This window comes from Puma concolor, chromosome E4 (genome assembly GCF_028749965.1).
Source record: "Puma concolor isolate L17-30 chromosome E4, mPumCon1.1.hap2, whole genome shotgun sequence".
Lineage (NCBI taxonomy): Eukaryota > Metazoa > Chordata > Mammalia > Carnivora > Felidae > Puma > Puma concolor.
The window spans coordinates 7,091,333-7,104,936 of record NC_141683.1 but is presented as its reverse complement, the minus strand read 5'-3'; the positions used below and the strand labels follow the sequence as shown (position 1 = coordinate 7,104,936).

General features: G+C 41.6%; 1 protein-coding gene across 6 annotated transcripts in view; it reads right to left on the bottom strand.

The window, feature by feature from the left end:
- The window catches only part of DDR2 (discoidin domain receptor tyrosine kinase 2), a 156,410-nt gene that overhangs the window by 56,357 nt on the left and 86,449 nt on the right, over positions 1 to 13,604 (bottom strand). For 5 of the 6 annotated variants that reach the window (XM_086693127.1, XM_086693125.1, XM_086693126.1 and 2 more), the window contains one exon: positions 6,412 to 6,520. The exons of the other annotated variant lie outside the window; for it this stretch is intronic. In XM_086693127.1, the coding sequence (XP_086549253.1) occupies positions 6,412 to 6,493 (82 nt within the window). In that variant the 5' untranslated portion in view covers positions 6,494 to 6,520. Of the gene's footprint in view, positions 1 to 6,411; positions 6,521 to 13,604 lie in introns of those variants that run through there. 6 annotated transcript variants of the gene reach the window in all.

Below are 13,604 nucleotides of genomic sequence, written 5' to 3'. Positions count from 1 at the left end.
GTATCTCTGGAGCTTTGGTATCTTTGCGAGGCTGAGTCAGTACCAAAGGGCTTCTAGACCCTTGCTTGCTGGTCATGCTAATGAGACCAAGTTTCCCAGAGCGAGCTCTGCATGATCCTCTGAGTCTTTTCTATTCCTTCGCCTCAGGCCATCCCTCAAACCCCAATTACCTCTCACCCCCTCAAATGCACACTGGCGGTCACAGAAAAGTAGCCATCAGGCTGCCCAGCTATTACATGATTATTGGAGAAAGGTCATTTCCTCACCGGCTCCCCGAGGGGCTGAGTGGTTTTGGTGGAATGACCTTGGAGCTGGGAGACGGGAGTCGTGGGCTCCTGTTTTACCATTTGCTAGATGTGTGCTCGTGGACAAACCTCTCACTCCCTTTGACATCACTTCCTTTACCTGTAAAATGGGGAAGAGGGACTTGGGTATCGTTAAGGTTCATTGCAACTCAAATAGCCTAGGACACTAGTTGCCTAGGTCCAAAGAACTCACGGGGATGTAGGATTGATGCTGGAAACAACAAAACCACAGGGATGAACCTAAAACTACAGGAGTCTATAGGAGAAGAAATTCCTCCTCTCAGAATCCCAACCCTTTAATGTCTTTGTCCCTCCCCTGAAAGTAGGAACATTCTAGACACCAAAGGAGGACTCCCCCACCCCAGGGTTCTGAATTGCTAGTAAGCTTCCTGCCTCCTATGAAGGGAAAATGCGGAACGGAAACAGGAAGCCCCAACACTGCCCTGCCCTGGCTCTGTCCTGTGCATCCTGAATGCCTGGGTTGCCTGTTAGGGAAAAGAGCTGTTTCTCCCTCTTCCAAGTAAAAGCACTTCTCACAGGCCAAGTCAGAGAGAGGGTGGGGCCAACTGCCTTTGTGCTCCTCACAGACAGCAACTGTCTGGTTGGTTGGCTGAGTCTTCAGGACCTCAGACCCCTGGGCTTGGTGTCCAGGATAATCAGGTCACTTCTACTCATCCTCCTCCCTCGAAATCCCTAAGATTCTGGGCCCTGACTGACCACTGAAGGAGAAGCCTGGAGGCGTCTAACCTGGCCAGGTGATCAAACCACTATTAATAACCCAGACTATTCTTATACTTCGTTGTGGCGTCTAGAGATGTCCCTTTGTCCTGGAGGTACTCTCAGGCTCTCCTGTTAAGTCCAGTCGCCCCGCCCAAGGATCTACAAGAGGATGAAAAGGCTGCCCCTTTGGGTCTCTCACTCAGCACCCTCCACCAGGCGGCCCCCCATGTTCCTCCCCGTCCCTTCTGGCCATTGCATACATGTTATTTCTTCTTCCTGAAAGGCTTCTTCTTAGACCCACCTCCAGAGGAAAAAAATTGCCCAACAAAAAGCTTCTTGTACTATGAAACTCCTACAGATTAGGCTGGGGCAGGCTTTGTGTACCCAACATGTCACTAGGGGGCATTTTAGGGTACGTGTGTGTGTGTGTGTACACACTGATATATATATATCAGCTATCTTCTTTGTGCTTAACCTCAAAGGCGAGGTTCTTCCAAAGTTCAGATTTTAGAACCCCAAGTCTGAGAAGTGCCAGGGAGCTGGGGACAAGTGGATTTTCTTACAAAGAACAGCCATGCAAGATCAGGGACCCTGCTTCCAAGTCCAAAGCCCATCCATATCTTCCAGTATAGGTGGTAAAGCTCCCACACCATAAAATCACACTAAGTTTGTGACAGAAAGGCTCTCACAGATCACCTAATCCAACATCACCTTACTACAGGTAAAAGGATTAAGGAAATACGAAGAGAAATACAATGGCAGGTGTAATGTCACATAACTAATTAAAGAACAAGCCAGGATCATAACCAGGTTTTTCCTCAGAATCACTTTCTAAGTGAGTTAAATACCATTTTCTTGTCTTTCTTTTTTCTTTTATTTGAGAGAGAGCATGAGCAGGGGAGGGGCAGAGGGAAAGGGAGAGAGAGAATGTTAAGCAGGCTCCACACCCAGCATGGAGCCCAATGCAGGCTCAATCCCATGACCCTGGGCTCATGACCTGAGCCAAAATCAAGAGCCAGATATTCAACCGATTAAGCCACCTGGGCACCCCAATGAGTTAAATACTATTTTCTAAGTAAACTGCAAATCATTCGGCAGAATATTCTAACAATATCCACATCATTTGTTGATTTGTAGAAATGTTTTTCACAAATTGTTCGTATGATCGTTTGATGGAGACTAGCTAACTGATCTCCTGAGCCATGATTGTGACAGAGGAAACTGCCTCAACCTCTTCCAATGACCTTCCATTGAATCGACAGTCATCCGGTCCCTGTCCCTGGTGCACGGTTACAATGGGAAGCTGGCGAGGCATGCTGTCCACACTTCAGAACTGTGTACATACTCCTGCATGTCAGTATTTCCTGGGTGGACCCGTAGAGCCTACACTGCAGCCCCCAGTGACAACGCCACCTTGAAGCCTGCCATTACTGGAAATGCCACTATTACTACCTGTCTCACTACCTGCTTGGCTGCCGCTGTCAAAGCTCTGGTGCTTTAGAGCAGGGAGCCAACGGCCTCCCTGCCATCGTGTCATGACCTACTACCTATATCACACTAGTACTACCCGGGAGCCTCCATGGTGTGACACCAGCAGCCATGATGAAATCTCCACAACGGGCTTAAACTAATGAGCTGGTTGTAGACTTTATATTAATTAAATTTAATGTTTAGCCCAGTTGCTATTTGCCAGCCAATATTTTATATCAAATACTCTATTAAAATGTGTCGATATTTTAAGATCTGTTTACAACCCAGTTCTCCCAACTTACATCCAAGATGGCATCTATTTATACCATGGGACCAACCTGTGAGGAAAACCTACCTGGCCAAGAATTTTTGTCTTTCAGTAGAAACCAATAAGGACTTCTGAAAAGTCACCCATAAATCAACATGCGTTTATTATGTATCTACTCTACATTCATCAGTGTGCAGGCCCTAGGACTCCACAAACCCCAAGATTTGTGCCTCGATCCTTTAACACTGATTACTGTTTCTCGTTGCTGGTCTCTAGCTTAACTTTGTAAAACAGAAGAAATGGTAGAGAGAAGGATTAGTTCTTCAACATACCTCAAATATTCTATGTTCTATAAAGATCTTTGCAAGTCAAGACATTTATTCCTTTCTCCCTGGGAGAAAGAGGCAACAGAAGGGGCACTTGGGTGGCTCAGTTGGTTAAGTCTCTGACTTTTGATTTTGGCTTAGGTCATGATCTCACAGTTCACGAGTCCAAACCCTGCTTAGGGCTCTGTGCTGATGGTGTGGAGCATGCTTGGGATTCTCTCTCTCTCTCTCTCTCTCTCTCTCTCTCTCTCTCTCCCTTTCTCTCTGGTTCTCTCTCTCTCTCCCAAAATAAATTAAAAAACTTAAAAAAAAAGAGCCAACAGAAATGATTGGCACCAGGAATATGAGGAAAATGTTTTAATGATAACTGCTTTCTGTCTTCACACAGCTCATTTCCTGCCACAGGGCTATAACAATGCTCTTGAACACAGAACCCTAGCTCTTTTGGTTCATTCATCAAAATGTCCTCATATCATCCTAGTCTCTGTGAATGTGCCTGGAACCAAAACACGCTACCATTCTGTGCACACATAGTGACCCCTTCCTTGGAGACCGAATCAGGGAGATGACCATTTGCTTGTTCAATGTAGCAGGAAGCAACCACACTTCAACGGGGTGGGAGGAATACAGAGGAGAGAAATGAAGGAATGGTGTTCAAGTTCAGATCTGAGGTGAACCAACTAAACTTATTACAAGAAAGTAATAAGGCACTGGGTTTATTAAAACAAGAAATCCTTGATTTTAAGGTGTTTTGATTATATTTCCTTTTCAGGTATAAAGAATATCCCACAGAGACAGAATTCTAGTTAGGAGAAGAGGGTGAGGATTTTCACAATGTACCCTCATGCTATATGAAGAGGACAAAAGAAAAATGTCCTCAAAAATCCATATACAACACGGAGCAACAGAACTTTCATACATTACCGTGGGATGGGCAAATTGGTAAAATCTCTTTGGAAAACTCTGGTAATGTGTAGAAAAACATACTGTATGTAACATATAACTCAGTAACTCCACTTCCAGGTATATGCCCCCAAAAAGCTGAATACACACTTCTACCAAAAGACCTTTACAAGAATGATTATAGCAGGTTTATTCATGATGGGCCCAAACTGGAAACGATCCAAATTCCCATCCACAGTAGACTGGACAAATAAAATATTCAAACAAAGTAATATCACACAACAATGAAAACAAACAGTTGCCAACTGCATGCAGAAGGGTGGATGAATATCATGAACAAAATATTGAATGAAAGAAGCCAGATGTGAAATAGTATTTATGCATCATCTGCTTCCATTTATATACAGTATAAAAACAGGCAAAATTAATCTATATTGTTATAAAGCAGGATAATGATTACCCTTGGAGTGAGGGTGAGAAGAAGTGACTGAAAAGAAGCATGAGGTGAGCTTCTGAAATCTGGTAAACCTCTGTTTCTTAATCTGGATGCTGCTTAGATGATGTATTCAGTTTGTAAAATTCATCACATTGAGCACTTATACTAAGTATAAAGATATATGTATACTTTCCTATATTTATATTTGTGTCAACATGGAAAAAAAATGACTCCAATCCTTTACCCTTCCCTGTATTCAGGCCATCCCCATGTGATTTTTTTATGCCATCCCACTCTGACTCAGGGCTTGGCCATGTGACTTGCTTTGGCCAATGAGATCTCAGCGAATGTGACTAAAGCATTGGCTTGGAAAATGCTGCACATTTCTGCTTCTGCTATTGCTCCTGTGCAATTTCCATTAAAACATATCCATGCTAGTCTGCTAGAGGAGAGGACAGCCAAGTTGCCCAGTCGTCAGAGCCAAGGCCATCCTAGATGAACCAATAACCAGCTGACTTCCAGATAGGTGCATGAAACCAGAGATCAGAAGAATACTTCAACCAAGCCCAGATTGGATCACCAACTTTACGTAAGTTGTTAAGAGACATTACTCTGGTAATAGACAAGTGATAAAATTGTGTACTTCAATTTAAAGTTAAAATATACATGCAATTTTCCCCAATGTTTATATCAGCACTATCGACAATAGCCAAAGTATGGAAACATCCCAAACGTCCATTGACGGATGAATGGATAAAGAAGGTGTGGCTTATAGATACAATGGAGTATTACTCGGCAATCAAAAAGAATGAAATCTTGCCATTTGCAACCACATGGATGTAACCGGAGGGCATTATGCTAAGTGAAATTAGAGAAAGACAAATATCCTATGACTTCACTCATATGAGGAATTTAAGATACAAACAGATGAACAGAAGGGAAGGGAAGCAAAGATAATATAAAAACAGGGAAGGGGACAAGACAGAAGAGACTCTTAAATATGGAGAATAAACAGAGGGTTGCTAGAGGGGGTGTGGGAGGGGGATGGGCTAAATGGGTAAGGGGCATTAAGGAATCTACTCCTGAAATCACTGTTGTACTATGTGCTAACTAACTTGGATGTAAATTTAAAAATTAAGTAATTAATTAATTAAAAAAATAAAAATAAAATAAAATATATAGAGAGAGACACACATACAAATTGTTTTAAAAAGTTGGGGAGAACTAAAAGATTTCTCTGGACACATCTATATTTGAGTATGGCCACACCTGATAGGAAAGAAAGACTGCCTGAGATCCCATAAGACCAGGGTCCCAGAAGCACAACATGACATCCAAGTAAAACATAGGCCTAAACCAGCCAAAAATAACTGGAAACCCAACCTGTGGAAGTTCTCCAAGTCATCTAAAAATTCTTTCCTGTTTCCAAGAAGATGCAGAAGTAAACAGATGCTTCCTCCGCCTCCCATATTTTAAAATTCCCATTTACTCCACTCTAGTTTATATCAAGAGCCCTTTCACAACAGCCAAGATGTCATATAGACAGAGGATATTAGTTTCTGTTTCTGCTTTAGACAAGTTTCATCATGAAAGGGAAGGAAGGTAGGAAGGAAGAAAGGAAGGAAGGAAGGAAGGAAGGAAGGAAGGAAGGAAGGAAGGAAGGAAGAAGGAGAAGGAGGGAAGAAGAGAGGGAGGGAGGAAGGAAGGGGAGGGAGGGAGGGAGGGAGGGAGGGAGGAAGGAAGGGAGGAAGGAAGGAAGGAAGGAGGGGAGGGAGAGAGGGAGGGAGGGAGGGAGGGAGGGAGGGAGGGAGGGAGGAAGGAAGGAAGGAAGGAAGGAAGGAAGGAAGGAAGGAAGGAAGGAAGGAATAAGGGGAAAAGATGACCCTTTGGATACCCTTGGCAGGGCCTTTGCCAAGATGAACATTGATGGACTTGAGTGTTCGGCTGGTCTTCTAGCATGTGGCTGAGCAATGGCTGTGTTACCTGGATTAACCTGAGCTTTTGCAGAACTCAAGATGGACAGCAGCAGGAGTAGCATCAAGGGTATTCTGGGAATCGAAGTCATCTCAGAAGATGGTGTCGGAACTGGAGCCTGCAGCCCACCAAAATGCAAGCAAACGAGAAAGAGAAGGAGAGGAGAGGAGTGAGACAGATACTATCAAAATGAATGGATACAATTTGCACTATTATGTTTGGGTTCTTACAGCCTTTATTTCTATATTTAGGACTTCAAGTCACAGACTTGGAGAGTCTTGTGGGACATTCAATAATCACATAATGTAAGAATTTCCAAACTCAGATCATGAAATTACAATTACCAAAACTATAGGCAAGTAACAAAGTTTTACTAAGATTAATACTTACCCACATTGTGAACAGTGATAGTCTAAAACTTACATTTATGACGTCCTCACAATTTTGATATTGACTCCAATATTAAACCAAGAAAAAAAATATATATATGGGGAATATTTACAGATACATACATATATACAGGTTAGTATACACACATGCATCTCTTTGCTGTATCAGTTGAGAGGGCCTAAAAGCCAAACACCACAATAGCAACAAGCATGCCTAGTGCCCAGATCTTGGTTTTTAATACCATTCTCCAATAAAAGGAGTCAGAGTTCCTTGGAGAAGTGGCTGATCCCAGGCCTGGGGCAGGATATATACAATATGAGCCTGGAGAATCTTTTAGTGGCAGAAATCAAGAAAGTATACACCCCCACCCCCCAAGTGATGGGGATATATCAACGGGACACAGGAACCAACTGAAAGAGTTCTCAGTGGTCAAAGCTGGAAGAATTTGAGCAACAGAATAAATAAAGTAGTATTGGACTACAACCCAAGGAACAAAATAAATATCTACAAGTCCATGTTGATATAAATAAATGACTGAATAAGCAAAAGGGGGAGAAGAGAAAATCTTCCCATTCGAAAGAATTCTAAATAATTTACGTAGATACTCTGCTTTTAAGGAGGTGGCACATAATCCCTTCCCTTAGGGTGAACTGCACACAGTGACCTTCTCCCAAATAGTCCAGCATGGAAATGGAGGAAGTAGTTTTTCAGTGGAGGAACTTGACAAATGCTACCTCAAGCCAGGTGATGGAGGTTAACATCACCTTTGATAAGTCATACTGTTAATATATACCCTGGATATGATATGATGAGAATGGCACAGGATAGCCTCTGTGGTCTTCCTCCTAAAAACCCATTACCTCAGACTAATCATGAGAAAAACATCAGTTCAGTCCCATTTTAGGGACATTCTACAAAATTCCTATTGAATAATCCTCTAAGCTATCAAGATCACAAAAGACAAGAAAGTCTAAGAAACTGTCACAGCTAAGGGAGCCTAAGGAGGCATGACAACTAACTGTAAAGTGACATCCTGGATGATGATCCTGGAATAGATAAAGGACATAGGGGAAAACTGAGGAAATCTGAATGAAGTATAGACTTTAGTTCATTATAATGTATCAACATTGGTTCATTAACTATGACAAAGCTACTGTGCTAATGTAGGATGTTAATAATAGGGGAAACTGGGTATTGGGTAAACAGGAATTCTATGTACTATCTTTGCATTGACTCTGCAAGTATGAAACTGTTCTAGAATAAAAATTGTACTAAAAAGTTTCTGCCAGGTAACACTAATCATCAACCAAAACAACAATGGACCCATTGTTATAAATAATATGCAATACATAATTAACAAAGGAAGACAAAATCCCATTAAGCTGGGGTGATTACAGAAAGCTTCATGGAGAAATCTGACCTGATCAGGCTCTTGAATGATGAGTAGGATTTTAATGGGCTATAATGGGAATGGAGTAAATAAAGGGGGAACATAGCCAAGATACCTGTTGAGGAAGCAGAAACTTTCTATGATGTTTTCTAGGTGGTAGAACTCTCACCTGCCCTCCTCAATAAACCAGTAGGAAAAGGAAGGAAGGAAGGAAGGAAGGAAGGAAGGAAGGAAGGAAGGAAGAAAGAAAGAAAGAAAGAGGGAAGGAAAGGCAGATATTCAAATGCTTGAAGAGGATGAAGCCAAAACGAATCAAGGACAAAAGACTAAAGTGGCCTTCTGGTGGGGGTGGGTGATCCACAGACCACAAAATGGTGATAAGCGTGGTTTCATGGAATTGATTTGGATGGGGTAAAATATGTGTCTCAGTGTGCATAGTCACTGCCAGCAGCAGAAACATTGTGTTTTCATAAAGGAGTCCCCAAACTAATATGCCCAGAGAAAGGAAGACATGGGCAGATCTTGGAGACATTGGTCATAGCTATAATCTAGCACTAGCCATGACCATGGTCCAGGATGTCCTTCCACAAAGACCCAAGCTTCTTGTGCACAACCACTCAGCCTTGTCAGCACTGCCTTGACTAACCACTCTCTCCTTTGGTAGAAGAGTCCCACAATTCTCTCTTGGGACACTTTCTCATGAGTTGTTGGCCATAACCTCTCCCCTCTATAACCTTCCCCAGCAGTTCCCTCTACAAGGAATGTCTTATACCTCATTCCCTTAACCAAAACACACGCTGATTTTGCCTCTATTAGATCCTCCATGGCATAGTTATAAAAAAAATCCATTTAGTCATTACCTTCAAAATGGCTCATTCTTGTATCTCCAAAAGAATACTTTCCATTTTGTACAAAGCATGCACTCAAAAATGGTTTTCAACTGAACTCCGCAGCACTTACTAGATGCTTAAAACTATCTGACTGACTTTCCTTTTGGAAACTGTTACTTGAGGGTTTCAGGCTGTGAATCTCCAAAACAAGTGATTATTTCTACTTTGCTGGCTTCAAATTAGGGTGTCAGCAGCTAACGAACACAGAAGAACCATTAACAAACTCAGAGGTATGGTAACTACAGCGTGTATATCTAACGTGAGCCAAAGACGCTCTCATGTAATATTCACAGTAACCCAATGAGGTTGTTTTTCATCAACAAGGTAACTGAGCGGGAAGAGAGTAAAACTGATCTGATTACACAGTTGACAGGTGCTCACGTGAACCCAGAGTTTGTATCACTCCAACATCCACATGGGTTTTGTTGTTACTGTTTGTTTTGTCTTTGTTTGTCATTATACTGCACTCCCCTTTGATCTGGCCTCGCCTACAAGACCCAAGCTATTCTCCTGCTTCTGCCTCACGGCCTCTGCCGGGATACTTCAGGCTCTCTTTGTCCAGATCAACCCTCTGTTCAACGGTCACTTCCTCTGTGGAAACCTCTCTGGCCCTCTTGTTACATGCTCTGAAAGCTTTTCATTATTTGTCTACATAGAAGTGATTCCGTTTCTGATCATATATTCATTGCTGTAGGGTCTTCCCCATCCCCTCCATAAACTCGATGTTTATTTTACTCGCCATTGCGTTCTGAACACCCACCAGAGTGCTGGGTAAATATTTGCAGAGGAAATTAATGATTGCCTTGAGCCATATATTCAGTGATTACATCTGGCCACACTCAATTCCACACCCTAAACAGAAATGTACCCAAGGCTTATTATAAGCCTACATCACCCTATTCTGCACCTTTGAATGAGTTTCTCCGAGGGTTCCGGATTTAAGCAATGTGACATGTGAACAGAACCCACAAACATACAAAGAAGAACTTCAAGGAGGTAGAAAGGCCCTTTCCTATCCATTTCTTTGGTTGATAGTACAAATTCCCCTGACAATTTATTCAATCTTTGAAAATAAAGCTCAAAATGCAAATATCTCTGGCCAAGCAGTATTCTTTCATTCGTTTTTTTCAGTAACTATTCTCTATGTGTCTACTAGGTGCTGTTCCACGTGCTGTAAAAGGCAGCTTGGAGCTCTCATCATGGAGCTTGTAATGCACAAGCAGACAAGTAAATAAATAAGAAATCCAAAGAGATGTATGTGTCATGAAGAAAATAAAATGGGGTGATGCAACAGAGAGTGAATGCGGGCTATTTCAGGCAAGGTGGTCAGGAAAGGCCTCTCTGAGTATGGGATTGGCACAGAAACATATAAGGAGAACAATGAAGAGAAGAGGCAACCCAGAAAAGACTCATATGAATGGGAACTTACTATTTTATAAAAGGGGCACTTAAAATCAGTGAAACAGGGGTGCCTGGGTGGCTCAGTCAGTTAAGTGTCCAACTTTGACTCAGGTCATGAACCCACAGTCTGTGAGTTCGAGTGCCGCGTCCAGCTCTATGCCAACAGCTCAGAGCCTGGAGCCTGCTGCAGATTCTGTGTCTCCCTCTCTCTCTGCCCCTTCCCTGCTCATGCTCTGTCTCTCTCTGTCTCTCAAAAATAAATGTTAAAAAAAAATTTTTTTAATAAAATAAAATCAGTGAAACAGTTCATTTGTTTTCAAAAACAAATAAAAGTATATCCACAGCCTACACATGAAAAAAGAGAATTCCCAAAATGCAAAAAGAGAACTATCAAAGTATTTCAAGAAAATATAAGAGCATTTGCTAGGAGCTAAAGGTAAGGAAGGACTGCACAAGTGAGATGTAGAAAACAAAATCCAAAAATGATAAAATTTTCCATCAAAATTTTAAATGTCTTTGACACCAAAAGCATCAACAGATAAACAATAGGCTAAGATAAATTTTGGAGTTTTATAACAACATAGTTTCTGGTATAAATATAGATCTATAGATCATTTTTTGAAAACCACTATAAAAGTGGGCCAAGCAGGGCCACCTAGGTGGCTCAGTCAGTTAAGCATCAGACTTCGGCTCAGGTCATGATCTCCCAGTTGGTGAGTTTGAACCCCACGTCGGGCTTGCTACTATCAACACAGAGTCCACTTCTGATCCTCTGTCCCTCTCGCTCTCTGCCCCACCCCCCGCAGAAGTCAATAAACATTAAAAAATAAATAAAATAAAAAATTGTTTTAAAAAATGCATATACCTTATGATCCCTATATTTCCCTTATTATTAGTTACCCTAGAGAAAGACCTAGGTATCTGCCTAACGAGGTACGCACAAAGAAGTGCTTTGCAATATTTCCTCAAATTTTATTTTATTGGGGTAAGAACACTTCACAAAAGATCTACTCTCTTAACAAATTTTTAAGTATTCAATCCATTATTGTTGACTGTGGGTACAATGTTGGGCATCGAATTTCTAGAACTTATTCATCTTGCTCAACCTTAACTTTATTTCCCCCTCCCCTCATCCCCTGGCAACCACCATTGCACTCTTTCATTAGATAAATGTGACTATTTTAGGTACCTAATATAGTGGAATTAGGCAGTATTTGTCCTTCTGTGACTGGTTTATTTCGCTTAACATAATGTCCTCAAGGTTCCTCGATGTTGACTATTACAGAATGTCCTTCTTTTCAAAGGATGAATAATATTCCACTGTGTACATATACCACATTTTTCTATTCATTCACATATGTATGGATAGATATCTATATTGTTTCCACATCTAGTGCTGCAATGAACATGGGAGAGCTAATTCCTCTTCAAGACCCTGATTTCAATTCTTTGGAGAAAATACCTAGAAGTGGATTATATGGTAGTCCTATTTTTAATTTTTTACTGAACCCCCATGCTATTTTCCGTAGAGGTTGTGGCTAACTTATCTTCGAGAAGGATGCCAAGAATACACAGAGGGGAAAGGATAGTCTCTTCAACAAATGGCATTGGGAAAACCGGACACCCATATGTCAAAGAATGGAATTGGACCATTATCTTACACCACACACAAAGATCAACTCAAAATGGATTAAAGACTTGAATGTAAGACCTGAAATTTTAAGACTCCTCGAAGAAAACATACAGGAAAAGCTTCAGGACATTGGTCTTGGCAATGATTTCACAGATATGACAAATGCACAGGGAACAACAACAGAAACAAACGAGCAGGATTACACCAAACTAAAAAGCTTCTGCACGGTAAAGGAAGCCATCAACAGAGTGAAAAGGCAACCTATACAATGGGAGAAAATATTTGTCAGCCATACATCTGATAAAGGATTCACATTCAAAATATATAAGAAACTACTACAACTCAATAACAAAAAACCAATAACCTGATTTTAAAATGGGTTAAGGACTTGAATAGACATTTCTCCAAAGAAGACATACAAATGGTCAACAGATATATGGGGTGCGGGGGGGATGCTTAACATCACTAATCATCAGGGGAATGCAAATCAAAACCACAATGAGGTATCACTTCACACCTGTCAGGTGGCTATTATCAAAAAACAAAAACAAGGGGCGCCTGGGTGGCGCAGTCGGTTAAGCGTCCGACTTCAGCCAGATCACGATCTCGCGGTCCGTGGGTTCGTGCCCCGAGTCAGGCTCTGGGCTGATGGCTCAGAGCCTGGAGCCTGTTTCCGATTCTGTGTCTCCCTCTCTCTCTGCCCCTCCCCCGTTCATGCTCTGTCTCTCTCTGTCCCAAAAATAAATAAAAGTTGAAAAAAAACAAACAAAAAAAAAAAAAAAAACAAGGACAAGTGTTGGCAAGGATGTGAAGACACTGTTGGCGCTATATATTTTTTTATTAACAAAAACTTGGGGAAATTTCTATGAATAGGAGAATGCTATAGATGATGGTATACTCCTACTGTGAAATACTATGCAAGACTTTAAAAGTCTGAGCTGGATAGGCGTCCATGACTACTTTTGGATGAACAAACAGGTTGTAAGATTTATGTAAAGCATGCTATGTATCTTTGTGGATAAGTGCACACACACACACACACACACACACACACGCATACATGTATGTATACACAAAAGATTGAGAAGGGTAAATACCGTGCTAATAACAAGCTTCACTCTAGGGCTCGCTCTGGTGCTCAGATAAGAGGGTGAGTGGGGACAGAGCAAGGGGCTTCAGGAGACAAGGCTGGTAACAGTAGTTCCCTCAGAGATTGGACTGCTTGGCAGAGGAGACCAGGAATGGTGATCAAAAGGAAACTCTAGACTTGTTTGTTGTGTTGATTCTTAACAAGGAAAATATGTTCCTTGTTACTGCCTTTTACATTGGTTTTTCCGACAAAAACCAATTTCCTGGGGGCAGTCTATCAGAAGCATTGGAGGATGCTTTCCAACCAACTGTGCATATCCCAGAGGTTAGAGGTACATGGAGAACTTGTCTTGTACCTGAAGAATCACTTGTGGGATTGAGACATACTATCGGTTGGTACATCTTATAC